Source organism: Orbicella faveolata, unplaced genomic scaffold (assembly GCF_042242905.1).
Source record: "Orbicella faveolata isolate gen_17 unplaced genomic scaffold, um_ofav_v1 contig_14, whole genome shotgun sequence".
NCBI classification, from domain to species: Eukaryota; Metazoa; Cnidaria; class Anthozoa; order Scleractinia; family Merulinidae; genus Orbicella; species Orbicella faveolata.
In genome coordinates, this window is record NW_028301541.1 from 847,629 (window position 1) to 863,792 (window position 16,164).

Consider the following 16,164-nt stretch of genomic DNA (forward strand, 5'->3'; position numbering starts at 1 on the left):
CGGTCATGACATTTGACAGTTGACAGGAAATACGTAGCAGATCGTAAAAACATTCCGCGCTGCTTGCGACGTAAAGTAAAGGCATTTCCGTTTCTGAAGGGAGGAGACAGGCTTATCGATCTGGTGACGTTCGTGTATGAATTTTGAAGTCGGCAGTTCCCCTTGCTCTTCGGCTATTGCACAAGATTGTCCTAGAGTCGAAAACTGCTCAAGATTTCCGAGTGAACACGGTCGCGTACCCCAGGATTTCGAGTCGTGAAGCTTGAGAAATCTAGCAAACGTGTTGCTCGGTCGCAACGTCCTGTAACGTGATCTATGGCTTCTTGGCGAAGCGGCCTTCATCTTGTGGACGTGTACTTTTGTGCCGTTTCTTTGGTATTCGTTGGTTACTTGGTTTCTCTAACAGGTCAGTCACCTCTCTTTGTCTTAAAATCAAGTTCATAAAGTGAAATAGTGGATATTACTACTAATTCAATAGAATTTTCAATATACATACATACATACATACATGATTTATTTGATAAAGCAGGTTACAGATCAATTGGCAAGACGTTAAGTCCTGATGTGGACCTGCACTATCTAAGATAATAAATTACAATAAGATCCTACATAATACATGATCCAAAATTTATTTACAATAGCTGAATAAATGTAAGCTTTCATCAGAGCTGCAAATCAATTCGGGAATCTTTATTTTAGAAGGCGCTGAAAGAATAGACTTTGAATAAGTTTCCTGTTAAGATATGGGAAATTTATTTTATTCACGTAGATTCTCTTTTCAGTAGGTAGAGGATTTGATTAATTTAGGTAATCTTGTCTCAGAAGCAAAGTTTGGGGAAGGAGTAGTACATGAGGTTTTATAAGAACTTGTATGAGATGAATGGGAGACTTTGTACTAACATGTTGATCGCGTTACAAAATAATTTTAAACTTCTGCCTCATTTCTTAGTTTCCTGATCCTTCTCCGATAACATGTCCACGTTCATTTTCTGATGTTTTGAAACTTCTCAATTATATCGAGAAGAAACCTGTAAATGATTATGTAAATTCAGATCGAGGTAGATATCGCGTCAATAAAACTAAGTTTAAGCTTATTAAAGATAATCTGGGCGCGAAATCGAAGCGTGTCAGGTGCGATAAACAGACTGAAACCTTCGATTATTGAAAACTCTTGTTTTCAGTTTTAAAAAAAGTGAAGAACAAAGCCTTTTAATAGTATCATTAACCAGCTGGTGCTTCACGCAATAAAAACAGCTTTGTCTGCTCTATTTTATTAGCTCGCGTGAGTATAATTATACTCGGGCAATATATGGCAAATGAGAGGCATTAATATTGTTGGTTGATGATTGTAAAAAATGATCACAAACAAAATTATCCTTTCCCTAGTTTACTTTCAGAATTACTGAATGCGAAGGAATAATTTTGTCGTATATAATGATAGGATTCTGTTGTGCATCCCTTAAAGATCGAAGTTTTATGATTAAAAAAATATTGGCTTATTCCTGTGAAAAAAACGTGAAATGGACAGTAGCATGTCACGGCATTATAATGATGTAAATTTAAATTTGGCAATTCATGCGTGAATCACGAACGTAAAAAATAATACATGTATATCTGAGCCAAGGTACAGTAGATTACTATACATTGTTCTCATCTAGAATGACATCTTGTAGAAAAAATACAGATACACTTTTAATTATTTTCTTTGTCAGGATATCTTTTTTAGCTACTGATCGAAGCTGGTTTTCTTTAATCCATTTTCTTTGCAAATATTCTTTCAGAAACAAAACAGTGGGTGATCTTTTCTCCAGTTCTTTCCAAAATTAAGTAATCAGCTTAAACTGTAAAGTGATCTCAATCCGCATGGTTTTGAAGGGTTGAATTTACTTTACAGATGACCAGAAAAATGTGGACTGATACGTTATACCTTAATATATCCAGTTTTGAATTTTTGTGGCAAACCTCACTTCTGGAAAATAACCACAAAAGAGTGATATGGTATTCTGGGAATTGTCTTTCCCTCTTGATTATAGCTCTTAAATTTTACATTGTAGCAGTTGGTGTGTAACACAAAACTTTCTTCATAACTGTTGCTATGCAAGTTTATTTTATCTTGATAAAATATTCGCATGTGGTTTTTGAAGTAGTCGTACCAACGTGTCATGAAAAATACATTCAAATGTCCCAAAGAATTTGGCATCAGTGATGACAACAATTGATTTTGTGCCACACTTACTTGATATAACCAAGTTGGAAATTATACATACACCAAATATTTTGTCACTCAATTTTTTATCAGCCAACACTAGTGTACAGTTGCTTTTAATTAAAAAAAAACTGTGGTTGGTACATGTAAGGGTGAAGAATATTTTACTTTGTTACACTTTTAGTAGTTATGATCGTGACAATTCTGTTGAGCACTGTAGTGCTGAAGCTTGAAACATCAATGGAATCTAAACTTTGTTCAAGGCACAGTAATTTTCTTGTAGTCCTGAATAAGTTTCTAACATATCACACCTCTAGCCAGGTACTTAATTTTTGCTTTCTTATCAGGCAACTAGACAATTACTAGTTTTTGTCGTCCTCTTATGTCCCATTCTAGCTGGTACAAAGTGGATTTTGTTCACTGATTTTATCACGGTGACCCTTTCACCCTAAGAGAGGTTGAAAAACAATTCTCACACTTCAATCTGCAAAAAATTGGTAACCAACCCACTTACCACTGTTCAGTAGCTTTTTATACTAGAGTGTTAACCTGTAGATCTGTGTTTAATTTTAAATTAAACACAGATTAATTTAGAAATTAATTTTCTAAGGTATGTACAGTGTACATTCATGAGTCAAGGACATGAGCAATTAAACACAAGATGATATTGGGGTGGAACTCTTCAGACTCCCAGAAATATGTCATCCTTGCCAATTTATTCCATGTATGGTCACTGATAATTTTAGATATATTTTTGTTTCCTCCTGAACATGTTATTTGCTTCCTTGGGCAGGGCCAGACATAACATCCCTTGAAATAGCCCAGTTGATGTCATATGATATTTAAGCTGGAGCTGTAGGGAACACACCAGCACTTCCTATCTGTCTTTATCCTAATCTTCTGATTAAAGGTGCTTTGTTTAGTTTACCTCATGTGACTGAACTCTTGTAAACTGAACCAGTTATGCTTGGGATATGCCACAAATTGTCACATCTTTTGTCACTTAAATAATTGTATGTTTGTTGTTCTGGTATTCATTACTTTTAGTGTTCAGGAGCCTTTTGTCTCAAGCTCGCTTCTTGTACATTGTATTCTGTGTTACATGCACAGTATCTCTATCAACTTAAATCTTGAATTTGATCATATTTCTTCACTCATTATCTAAAAAAATACTCCTGCTGTCTCAAATTCTCTGGTATCTTAACTTGAACATTCACCTAGTTTATTTTACGGTATTTTAACCCTGTTACATGTATCTTGAACTCTGATAACTGATCACGAAAAATGACCTCAGACCCCAATTTCAAACAAAAGCATTCAACAAGTAACCTAAAAACCGCTTGTTGTCCTTTACCGAGTGATTACCCGCCAATTATCCAGCCAGCGACCACCTCTTTCTCAGCGGGCGAATTTCACCAGCAGCCAGCGCTTAGCGACAACACTGTTCAAGTGTAATTTCTAGTCAGGATGCAAAAATCAGCCTATGTTCACTATGTTGTATGGATACATTATATTTTTAGAAAACAAACATGCCAACCAATTAATGCAAAGCCCTGGTATCCTAGTTCTCTGAGAGTTTGATCTATAGCAGGCTTGCACTGTACATGTACTTTAACCAGGCCCTGCAGTTTAATTCAATGTACTTATAAAAATCTTACTTTTAGGTGCTGCTAAATGCAAGATACAAGACTAATTTACTCCATCTACCATCTCATGTCCATAGTGCGCTCGTGGAATAATTGTTAAATATAATATACATGTACAGTACTATCAATAATATAACAAAGAGAGCAATCAGTCGGGATAATGATTGTTACAGTACATGAAGTGTCCTCACTTCCTTGTAATTCTGAACAACATAGTGCTGCAAAGTAATTGTAGCTTAGGAGCTAAATTTTAAAAAAAAGCATTTTAATATTTCAGTTCATCTTTTAACACTGTTCTTTACTTGTTTTGTAGATGGCAGCTGTGGTAGAATAATATTAGCAGGGAAAACTGGAGAGCTGAAAACACCAAATTATCCCAAAACATATCCAAGTTATTCACGATGCTCCTGGTTAATACAAGCACCTCCAGGATACAAGATTAAGTTGCAATTTTATCATTTTGTCCTTGAAGACTCATATCAGTGTATGAGTGATTATGTCAAAATTTACGATGGAAGAAACAATTCCGCCACACCACTTGGGATATACTGTGGAAGAAAAGATCCTTTTTATCAAGAAACAACCACAAACAATATGTTTATTGAATTCAGGTCTGATAGATCGTTGAATACTGCTGGATTTAGGGCCACATTCCTTACTATAGCACTGCGACCCCCTAGGGAAATGAGTTTTAAAAGAACTTTGAGAAATACCACACATGCTGTCATTGGGAAACAAGTCAGATTTCAGTGCCAAGTGAAAGGAGGAGGTCTAGATGTAGTGTTTTCATGGGTTAAAGATGGCAAGGAATTGAGTAGTGATGGGCTGCACTACACAATCAAGTACAACGTTCAGACCAAGAGGTCAATTCTGCTGTTGCCAAGAGTGTCAGCAAGTGACGCTGGAGTATACGGCTGTTTAGTAAGCGATGTTGACTCAGGGAAGAACATTTCAGCATATGGTAGCCTTCAACTGAGAGGCAAGTGAAATGCTTTTGTGTTAGTACAATGTAGTTTGTATTAACCACTGACAGTAATTTCATATCCTTGGGATACAACAGTTTTACTCTCTTCTATTTTTAATTTATATTCATCTGTGAATTTCCAAGAAATTTTTTGTATCCCACTTCTGACACCGTGAATATTGAACACCAAGATACCACATTTTATGTTTTCTCAAGAGCATGCTGTGGTACATGTACATGTATGATGTAACAAAGCAGGCCAGGGTGTGATGTTAACATTTAATTCATAGTATCATGGAATATCTTTGTATGTAGATGTAAATGATGATGTCTTCCAAAATAATGTTTACATGTGAGATGAAAGATCACTTGGCCTCTTCAAGCGTCTCATCTTATTTCTTATTCCAAATCTTTTTGTTCTTAGAAGGGGCAGTAGTAAAGGTTGGACCATCTCCAATGGATGTCTATGAAGGTCAAACCATCATTGTGAAGTGCCTTGCTTCAGGAGATCCACTTCCACAGATAAGGTAAGTTAAGTAATATACATGTAGTTTTGTTTTAACACCCAATATATACCAGATCTCCATAATTTATTGGCAACTGTGTACTTATAGCCTTGTAGATATTGTACTTTTTACTCCCAAGTCACTTTTCTGGTGTAACCTAGCTGCATTATTTACAAGGCTCTTTATAATTGGCCAAACAAAACAACAGATAAAGAACACAAACATCAACCCCAGCCCTTAGAACAAAAGAGGTACAGATTGTCAAGGAGGAGTCAACATAGAGCTTTTAAAGTGGTGCAGATCAACAGACCTTTCTTGTTTTTAACATGCTTGTTTGGGACAGTAGGTCTGTGTTATGAGTGGAGTTGCTGTTAATTTTTAAAATGTATCTGTCCAGTATTTAATTTAAATATGACAACTGTTTCATTTGGTTAATCCTTATCATGTTTTCATTGGATGGATGTCAAACAGCCCCACAAAGGAACCTTACACTGTAAATAAAGCACATATTGGCCGGTGTGCAGTATATGTGTTGTTGGTGGTTACGGTGGTGGTTACTGTCATTTATCATTGACTATTGATATTCATTATTGCTTTCACAGTTGGCACGTGAATGGAGAAGACAAGACAGATTCAGCAATCCAAAAGAACTTTTCTTCTGAGTTGCGCTTTAAAGCAATGGGAGATGCAGTTGTGAATTGTACGGCAGATAATGGTTTTGGAATAGATTGGAAAAGTGGAAACATTTCTGTCCTCAGTAAGAAATTAATCTTAAGTTAGCTATTTTTTTTTTATTATTTTTTTAAAGAAATAAATGAAAGCAGCAGACATATGGGTTATTGACCAAGCATGAGGTCAAGATGACTCTATTGGCCAAGCTTTTTTTGCGTGTTTATGGCCGACCAAGATGGAGTCAAGGCCCATAAACACGCAAAAAAGAAGGAGGCCAATACCCGGCCATCTTGACCGACCAAGCTTGGTCAATAAAGGATTTATTGAAGATATGATTGATCATCGCAGTTATGCGCACAACTTAAGCAGTTGTGAAATTAAAGTCTGAAAAAAAATTCAGGCCTGAATGGGATTCGAACCCATGACCTCTGCAACACCAGTGCTGTGCTCTGCCAACTGAGTTATCAAGCCAACTGGGAGTTATTACGTGGAGTTAAGGATTTATTATGTGGAAGAGAACACACTGGCTATTTTCTTGTGGGACACAGCAGGTACATGTATTCTCTAGCGGGCAAGATAGCGCCATCCTGCCTGCTTGGGTAGCCAATCACAGTACAGGACTTGGTTCACCACTCACGGAGCCTACCATATAATAAAGAGAAATACTAACTCAGTCAGTGGAACTAGTGGACAAGGTTTAAAATTAAAGTCATGTCTTTGTGCAATATAATGTTACACCTTTAGATTGAAATTGAAGTACCGTTTTTCTATAATATTAACTTGAGTATACTTATTAATAATTGTCCTAATCCCGCACTTGTTTGCTATTTTTTTTTTAGCTTCTGTAACATTCACTGTGGTAGTGTCTGATAAAGAGAGTCCAACAACTTCACTGTCTAAAAAATTATCTCCACCGATGATCACTGTGCCCCCAGCTAATACAACAGCAGAGCTTGGAGGAAATGTCACATTGACATGTGCTGCCACAGGGAATCCTAAACCAAAGATCAGGTATTGATTCAAGGTGACTTGGGAGTGGCGCAGTAGCTAGGTTCGAGCACTGGACAGGGACGTGCTGTCTTGGCTTCTTGGACAAGACACTAATCTTTACTCTCACAGTGCCTCTCTCCACCCAAGCGTACAAATGGTTACTGGCAAATTTAATGGGGGTAACCATGCAATGGACTAGCATCCCATACCCAGAACACAGAGCAGTGACAACATACATCCCTTCACCTGAATAAGATTAATTTTCTGTGGCTTAAATAAAGCCTGCCACTTTGATTCAACCTGGCTTAAATATTTGTCAGTACTGGTTCATAAGGAGAGCTTCCCAGATCAGACGTAGTCATTTCATTTGCATAGAGATTGCAAGTTGCTTATTGACTTAATTTCTTTAATCAGATGGCTGGCAGAAGATAAATATTATGAGGATCTTCCTGAAGATGACAAAGGTGTATCTTACTTCACATTAACAGTCAGCAAGGAAAGGACTAAAGTTCGCTGTGAGGCACAGAATATTCACAACATTGACACAAAAACTGCCTATGTTACAGTTCCAAATGGTAACAAGATTTCTACACTCCTGTTTCTTATTGCATGTCTATTACCAGCCCAAAATCTCATAGAAGTGCTGGAACAAATAATTATTATTTGATACATGTAGTTTTGCAAACTGTCTAAATGAATAAGTTATTTGGAGAGTTCTGTGCACAACATAATTAGCAGGTAATGCAACTACATCCTAGTCCAATTTGGAAATAATTGGATTTAAAAGAAAATAATTTCCTCTTACAGCCAAAGTGAACTTGGCCTACAGCCGCATCTAATTTTGGCTGTCCTCGGACTTTTTTTGATCCAATTACTTCCAAATTTGACAGCATAAAAGTTATATGTAGTCCTATTGTAATGTAAATGTACATGTACATATGCAAACGTTTTTCCCAGCCATTAATATCTTTCCTTGGATAGTCAAAACTTTCCTTACATGTAAGTCTAAAATTAATGAAAAGGGCAGATAAATCTAAGTTATCCAGATGGTTAAGAGGTGCAGTTGCATAATGGTTAGTATGCTAGACTCTAGATCAAGTGGCCCGGGTTAAAGCTGCGGCCAAGGTCATTGTGTTGTGCTCTTGGGAAAGACACTACTCTCACAGTTCCTCTTAACATCCAGGGTTAAGTACATGTAGAAATACTCCTAGTCACTTCATTTTTGAAAACCCAAGATACATGTACATGTAAATGCCAGCCTGAATTGGGCCAGTAAGAATGACAATACACTGCCCACAGTGGGTTACTCAGCTTGATGAATAATAGTAATGTTGTTTTATAACATTTGTTTGTATTTGTTATTTGTTTTGGTAGTAAAAGCAGTTGTGGAAGCTGACTCATCCAGTAGCTTATTTGGTCAAATGACGTTTATCCTGATAATGGCCTTTGCTGTGCTTGCTGTTCTGGTGATTCTGATTGTCGGGCTTATCTTGTACCGCCACCACAGCTTGAAATCAAAACATATGTCAACCTCTGTTGACCTAGAGAAATTGCAGAAAAACCCAATATATGAAAAGCATACAAACTACTACGTTAATCCTGAACTACTAAGTTGGACAGTGCCAAGGAATACAATGGAATTCATCAAAGAATTGGGGCCAGGAAATGGTGAGTATTTGTGTACCTTGGATTTAAGCTGTACATGTATGTTGTAGTTGTAAAGTTTCTCATAAAAAAATCTGATACTTACATGTACCAGTATCTAGACTTAAAGGATGGGGCAGTTCAATACATGTACTTGTGGTGAACTGCTAAATTTGTAAATGGACTTAAGGTGGCTCCGTAAGGTTGGCGTTGCACACGCAAGTGTTAGGTTTTGAATGCTGTTTTTACATTGCTCTTTACACCCAGTCCCCTCAAACTTATTACATGTAATAAGCAGTGATTAAATAATGTTTTGCTATCATCTCTGTTAAAATGTTGGGTTGTAGTCTTGAATAATAAATGCCCAAACAAATGTGTTTTTTAATTTTATTTTTTTTGTTATTTATTTTTTTTTTTTTTACAACTTTACATGTGATTTTCTTGAATTTCCTCTGATGAAATCTTCCAAAATTTTCACAGCACATCGCATTCTGCAGGATACAAACTTTAAACACGAAAAAAGTAGGGTTTGTACAGGCAGTTTTTTTTTCGATTTTTGCAAATTTATGTCAAATTTATATCTTTTACCGCTGTCAAACAAGCTCCAACTAAAGTAAAATATTTACTACCAGTCTGCCAAATTTTACGGAATTTCACAGAGGGGAAAGCAAGAAAATTCACTGTCAGTTTTGCTTTTTGTGCTCATGTTGACGTCATAGAAATAATATCGAAAAACACTCGTGTTTTCCTTCAAGGGCACCCAGATTACTTGAGCTTTCGTCCTCAGCACACATTCAATCGTAAAACTATAGGGAGCCACTTAAAATTACAGTGTTGCACATTGTGGTTGGGTACATGTCTACGGATGTATTTCACCTTCTGGTGTCTTGATGTACCCTACTCTTACAATCGCTCATTCTCTTTGCTCCCCTGTGAGGCATAAGGCCTTATGGCGTGCATGTACTATGACAGGTACATTTTTAGCATTTTGCTTGGGAAAATTTTAGTTTTAAATGTGCTTTTCATTCTAACATGAGATAAGACATGGTAAAACAAATGTGCTTGAAATACCCATTTGACATCACAGAGTGGAAAAATAGATCTAGATTTTAGATCTAAATCCAATTGGTTTGGATTCATACATCCAGGCAGAGGTGCCCTCCCTACCATGGGGTAACATGCATCAAATATTGTTTTCAGAATTTCTACTCAACCTTAAAACTATCAACCATCTTTAACAAGAAACTGTTTCTTTGGCAGGAAATTTCTCAAGCCTCTTTCTTGGAAGTATTAGTGAAGTCGGGACACAAGATGCACATGAAGAAAAGAAATTTTCACTGGTGATGGTGAAATTGCTGAAGGAAAAATACATGTTAGAGGCTGAACAAGGAAATTTTGAGGAAGATGCCATTGCCCTGACCAAATTCAGTCACCCGTATGTGCAAAGTTTGTTTGGTGTCTGTGTGGATGGTCTTCCTCTCTGCCTCGTGTTTGAGTTCAGTGAGCATGACGAATGCCTGCAACAGTTCCTAATCGAATCAGGACGTGGCCACTGTTCAATCCATCGTAGAGCTGACCTGCATAACTCCAAACCAAAGCTGTCAAATATAGATCAGATTTCCATGGCCAAGCAGATAGCGAATGGTATGGAATACCTAGCAGATAAGGGCTATGTTCACAGAGAGCTATGTACCAAGAACTGCATCATTGGTAAAGGAATGGTAGTCAAGATATCAAATTTAGGATTCTCGTGGAAAGGCCCAAATAGTGATTACTTCTCCTTGGATGAAAATGAGAGGGCTGGGTACCCTGTGAGGTGGCTCCCCCCTGAAACTCTCCAGTGTGGCGTATTCAAAGAGGAAACTGACATCTGGTCTTTTGGTGTTGTGTTATGGGAGATCTACTCCAGTGGATTGACACCATACTATGGGATGAATGATGACGAAGTGATATCTTTGGTGGAAGGGGGAGACACACTTCCTTGCCCTAAGGAATGCCCTAATGAAATGTATGAAGTCATGCAAGGCTGCTGGAGTTCGGAACCAACAGAAAGGCCACGTTTCAACAGCATTCACCAGCGTATCTCATCTCTGTTTAATGGAGTGCCAGTGTAACTGTTAAACTGTTCAGTGATGAGCAAGTGTAATCCTACTGCAGCAATCACTTCCAAGCCACATTTGACATTACCCTACAGGAATTCAATGTACATAGTGATCGCAGGCTAATAAGAGCTATAATTGAAATGTTAACACCCTTGGAACAATGTGTGTAAGTACCTATGGAGCTTGTGAAATAGAGCTCGGTTTGCAAATATAGCAAATATTTAATTTTGGTGGAGGGTTTTCTTTCCATTTGCAAAATAAGTTAATGCCATAGGATGTTTTTTGGAACAGTTATTGACTTTGTCATTAAGCTTCTACTTGAGGTTTCTGTAGGCTGTTGTGGGCCTTTAGTATTTTCCCCTGTTAAATAAGAAATTGATTTTAAACATGGACAAGCAGAATACATGTATGTAATTTAAAATCCATAAAATGTGAGAAATAGTTTCTTAGCCACAATTGTTTAGGGGTATGAATGAAAAATGATTGAAAAAGTCACAATCCTATACACCTACATATAGCTGACTTATGTCTGCGGTTGAGAATATGAGGCATATTGAAATCAAACATACAAGGGAAAATTGGATGATTTTAAAATAACTTGGAGGAAAACACTACACTATTAAAAAAATATCAGAAACGATTATGGAAAGAAGCTACATTTTTGTTTCGCTTTAAATTGAGTGAAAATCAAATATAAAAATATGTTGACCGGGGAACAAGCCATAATGACAGCAAGTGCCCAGACACATTGCTTGTTAACATGCATGGTACTCAAATTCTTTACTCAACTGCAAATATTGGAATTGTCTGTTTTTAGGATTGAATTTACGAAGTGTACCAAGAATTCCTCTTGTTTTGCTCTCGTTATCATAACATAGAAATGTTTGCCCGTTAATACTTGCGACAGTACTCTATCTAATTTTGGCTCTCAAACTTTAAACCACTCGCGTTGCGAGTGTAAAACTTGAGCCCTGTTATGTAATCAGCCAAGATACAAATAACTAAAATAATTATGTTGTCATGTCTGCCTTAACATTATTGATTATTAAGTAAACTAACTTAATTATTTAGGATATTTATTGAACTCTTCAAACTAAAAACCATCGTGAACAACCAGCTAATTGGTGTCAGTTTCAGTTTTATAAGTTCACGAGTGAAAGACACTTGCAATTTCTTTAACAAGAGTGTTTGTCTTAGATTGTGATATCTTTAGATTTTTTTTTTTTTTTTTTGCTACAAACGAAACAGATATCATAGAGTTATAACGAATGCTAAAAATTTGAAAAGATAAAAGTCAAAAGAGGGAAAATGTGGGAGATTCTGATATTTTTTCTCAAATACCGGTATGACACTTATACAATCGTGTATCTAGGGAGAGTGATTTAATAGTATTTAAAAATAGTATGATTATAATTTATACATTTGTTAAATTTGTACTCGAGTTTGTGATGATTATAGCATTGCTAAGGCAGGTTAGTTTGTCAGAATCAGCTGTTAATTAAAAGGAGTATTTCTTAATTTAAATTGCTACTTGTGAAGAGCAAGTAAAAGAATTTTGTAAAAAAAAACTTGAAACTTTGTTAATATTTAACAAAAGAGGTTGGCTATTGTTTAGTTACATGTATGACTATAAAAGAAAAATAGAACAATTTCATTTGTTTTTAATGTGCGATTACTTTTTCGTCAGTTAAAGACGCTAGATGCTAAATTTCACGGCATAATTTGTACTTTTTGTAGAGATGGAGAAATGTGATGTCCTCCAGCGAAAAGACATGCGCCCTGTTCCGTGTAAAGGGTCAAAGACAGAACAATGAGATTTCCAATGAAAAAAGTTTATTTAAAGCAGTATTAGACTGCGAGCGGTCTCTCTTTTCCTCGAAAACTGTGAGGAAGAACGCAAGGCAAACGTGACTGTGAGTGTGCCCGTGCTACAAGCGGCTTGCGGCATCGCCGCTAGCATGTCACGCTGACAGTCACGCTCGCACGCTTACTTGTGTTGCGTTCTCCCCTACGGATTTTCGAGGAAAGGACAGACTGCTCGCAGTCTAAAGCAGTATGAGAAGATAAGAAGTTATTCCCGGGCAGCCCATGGTTTCTATTTGTTAATAACTGTCCAGTGGACCTTCCAATGTCGATCAAAGTCGTAGTAATGCAGGCCCCCGGTCTCCAAATACAGTAACACGGATTTGACAGCTGGACAAGCCACCACGCTATAAATTCATTGTATCAAGGGTCCCTGGGGATACTCCATTAAAATTATCTAGGAACTTATGCCGTTGAACCTTGACAAACAAACCCTCAATTGTGGTCCATACTCCAGCCATGGCTGAACGCCATCAGTGCACCAAGTCATACATCGGCTGTTGTGCAACCAGATTTACTTGTCTTGCTTGAAGCTAGTAAAGTGCATCAAGCTAAAAAAGCAAAATTGGGTTCACAACATCATGAATAATTTGGGATTCTGGGGAAACTTCGGTGTTCGTGTTCCAGAATCGAAATGTCATGGAAATACGGCTAATTTTATACCCGGTGTCGGAGGCAGCGAGGCAAACTGAGTTAACTCCCTTGAGAACCAAATCCCCATGTAGCCCATACCCGCTTGTGGGTTTGTAATTTTACAGTATTTACCTAGTACTTGGTCATAATTCGATAATCTTTGATTACCACTAATTTTTCAATGTATAGTACTGGTTCATAATTCGACACGTTCCAAACAAAGAAGCTACAGTTATTTTTGGGTGTTTACGTATTTAAAGCCCAGAAACACGTTCATTCAGAGGACTAACAGACATTTTGCCCCAATGTTTTCCCCTACATGAAGACTCCACTGTTCAAAAGTTATTCAAAAAATAGGTCCGCAGTGCATACATGTGTTTAGTGTTGATTAATTGAGTGATTTGGGCATAATGAAATGGGCTAAATCTGGGTTACCTTTTGCTCTTGTCCCAAATCGAGTTCTCGATGAAAGCTTATCATAGTAAGATTCTGGCAGCTTAACAAGATACACTCATTGCGATTTTGTGTTTTAAGATGAAACTTCCCTCCCTCGTAATTTAGCCAGTAGTCGTCGGTGGTGCTACGTTTTCGGAAGAGATTCCTGACTGGATCGAAAAGGAGGAGAATTGCTTGTTTGATTTGCCTGTTAGTAAAACAATAAACCCAGGGATTGAAACTGGAGTTTGACATAGCCAGCACTACAGTGAAATAATGAAAAGGTGTTTCTAAAGTAGTAATGTTATAAGCCGACAAGGCGTAATATAGCTGATTAGGGAACCAACATAAAGTTAACATAATAACCACAATGCTACACATGCGCAATAGTTTTTTCTTCGTTCTTGCATTTCTAGTTTCTGCTCCGCGGAGCCGCGATCTTTTTAGCACCAAATAAATGTGTACAAGTGTTAAACAGGCTACGGCTGATGGAGTAAAGAAAGTTAAGAGAGGATAGAGAGTAATTAGTAGCTCCCGGTGAAATGGCTCCCACGTCCAAACACACTGATTTGATTCCAGGCTAAGAAGCCTTCCGCACGGAACGAAGCCCACACTACCAAACCCAAGAAGCCAAATGAACACCAGGTAAGTGTAAATGCGCTCCCTCTTAAATTTCAACCTGTGCTGCAGTGGTTTAATGATAGAGTACCACCGGTCTAAGGACATGGCCACTACTGTGAAGACAGATACTTTGCTCAGTGCGTAAACAAAGTACTGCGAGAAAACCAGACGGCAAAATAGCTCTCCCGCGACACCGGTGTGGGCTGGAAAGGAATCACCGTCTATGACCAGTGTTGGAGTGGCCAGAATACAAATACCTGCAAACCGCAAACACAAATGATTACCATACTATCGAAACAGGAAGCTGGCGTTCAGAAAAAACCTTACAGACCTATCCTCGCCTGGTCTTACTGAAAATGTATTTTCCGCTGGTATGAAGTTGGTACAGTTCGTTAGCAGTTTATGTTTTTCGTGTTTTGTTGGAGCACGCCGTTAGGGTGTGTCTCCAGGGATTTTGTGGTTGGTTGGTGTTTAGCATTTAAGGCTTCAAAGAGTTGCTAGATTCCTCTCGCTCGCGTTCTCCATCCTTTTGGTTGGACTTCCTGAGCATCCAACTATCAATTGTTGTATTTATTTATCTATGTTTTAAGAGGAAAATAATTTACGTTCGTTTGAGCGTAGCGAATTAGAACGTAAATACGGCGTTATACTGGTTTCGTCCATAGAGTAGACTGGAGTAGATTGGCATCTACGGGTGTATCTCTAAACATTGGAACGCTACAGTGCAAGCCTAAGAAGTGTCTTTACTAATAGCACTCCTTGAAAACCGCAGAGACAAATATTTTTCGAAGTGATTGTAGAAAGCTGCAAACGGTTATTCTCGAATGGTCTGAATTCAGATTAAGCATCTTAACTGAGAGACAAATGACCCAAATTTCTACCCACAACGAGCATAAGAACATTTATAGCTTTACGCCCAAGTTTTAAATTTTTGTCTACGGATCAGTTTTTCTTTCCTTTCTCATGGCATGATTGATCGAATTTTCGTAATTTTTTTTCCAGTTGCACCGTACGTAAAATTAGTGTACATGGCATTTTTTCTAATTCGAGATGTTTTTTTTTTTTTCTGTTGGGTACCTGACAGTCACATATTCATTACTTCTTGTTAGCACCAAGGTCCTCCAACTATACCGGATTTTAAGTAAATACAAGACTTGTTATTTTTCTATGCCTTAACCTGTTAAAAAGTCAGTCATGGCCAAATTGAACAAAAACCTGCTGTAAGCAGATCTAAGGATTTTTCTGTTTCTCATTACGGCAACACAAACCAGACCGTTGCCTAGTAACGCTAGTGTTGAAACTCCTCCAAGAAAGACCTGAACAATTTGGAGGGAAGACTGGGACGAGAAGCCTGTTGTTCGTGTCCAATTAGCAGTGGAGTTTACTTCGCGGACGTCTTTAGTGGACATTATATGTAAGACTTGTATGAACTGATGAACACAAAAAGAAGGAAACAGCAATTATGTTAGGGGTTATGGTTTCAAAAAAAGACATCGTGAGAACATCATTGCAACGAAAATCTTTCTATATGAACGTCTCCCTTTCAGATTGATCATCTAGCAAGCCAGCTCTACTTATTGAAGGAGCTCAGTTACGGTATGTTGAGTTATTCTGGCCGCGTACAAAAATACCTTTTTAGTGAAGGAAACCTGAAAATAATAGTTCACTAAGATAGAAAAACACTATAGGGGTAATGACAAACCATAAAGGAACAAGGATGATTTAGGATGGAGAAGGTTAACACGGATTACAAACGACGAACTTGAAAAATTTAGGCTAAACTTTTCAAGATGCGCAGATCGTGACGTAGCTCCTTTAAGGGTCAGCAATTATATAAGCTCTCATGCGTCCCATGGCGCGACAAGGACTAGTTGATTATGGC

The 16,164-nt window shown here is 37.6% G+C and overlaps 2 protein-coding genes across 2 annotated transcripts; one reads left to right on the forward strand and one right to left on the reverse strand.

Moving 5' to 3' along the window:
- Positions 1 to 70: 70 nt before the first annotated feature.
- On the forward strand, positions 71 to 12,395 carry LOC110062714 (muscle, skeletal receptor tyrosine protein kinase-like). The gene is made up of 8 exons (XM_020769663.2): positions 71 to 406; positions 4,166 to 4,831; positions 5,241 to 5,343; positions 5,925 to 6,079; positions 6,834 to 7,005; positions 7,399 to 7,559; positions 8,359 to 8,652; positions 9,889 to 12,395. Exons 1-8 carry the CDS (start codon positions 316 to 318, stop codon positions 10,740 to 10,742), a joined length of 2,496 nt encoding a protein of 831 aa, XP_020625322.2. The 5' UTR covers positions 71 to 315; the 3' UTR covers positions 10,743 to 12,395.
- Positions 12,396 to 12,546: 151 nt separating this feature from the next.
- Positions 12,547 to 15,802, reverse strand: LOC149113562 (tachykinin-like peptides receptor 99D). Its single transcript, XM_089286119.1, has 2 exons — positions 15,460 to 15,802; positions 12,547 to 14,539 (listed from the first exon to the last, which is right to left on the reverse strand). Exons 1-2 carry the CDS (start codon positions 15,689 to 15,691, stop codon positions 13,647 to 13,649), a joined length of 1,125 nt encoding a protein of 374 aa, XP_089142245.1. The 5' UTR covers positions 15,692 to 15,802; the 3' UTR covers positions 12,547 to 13,646.
- Between the last annotated feature and the right edge of the window lie 362 nt (positions 15,803 to 16,164).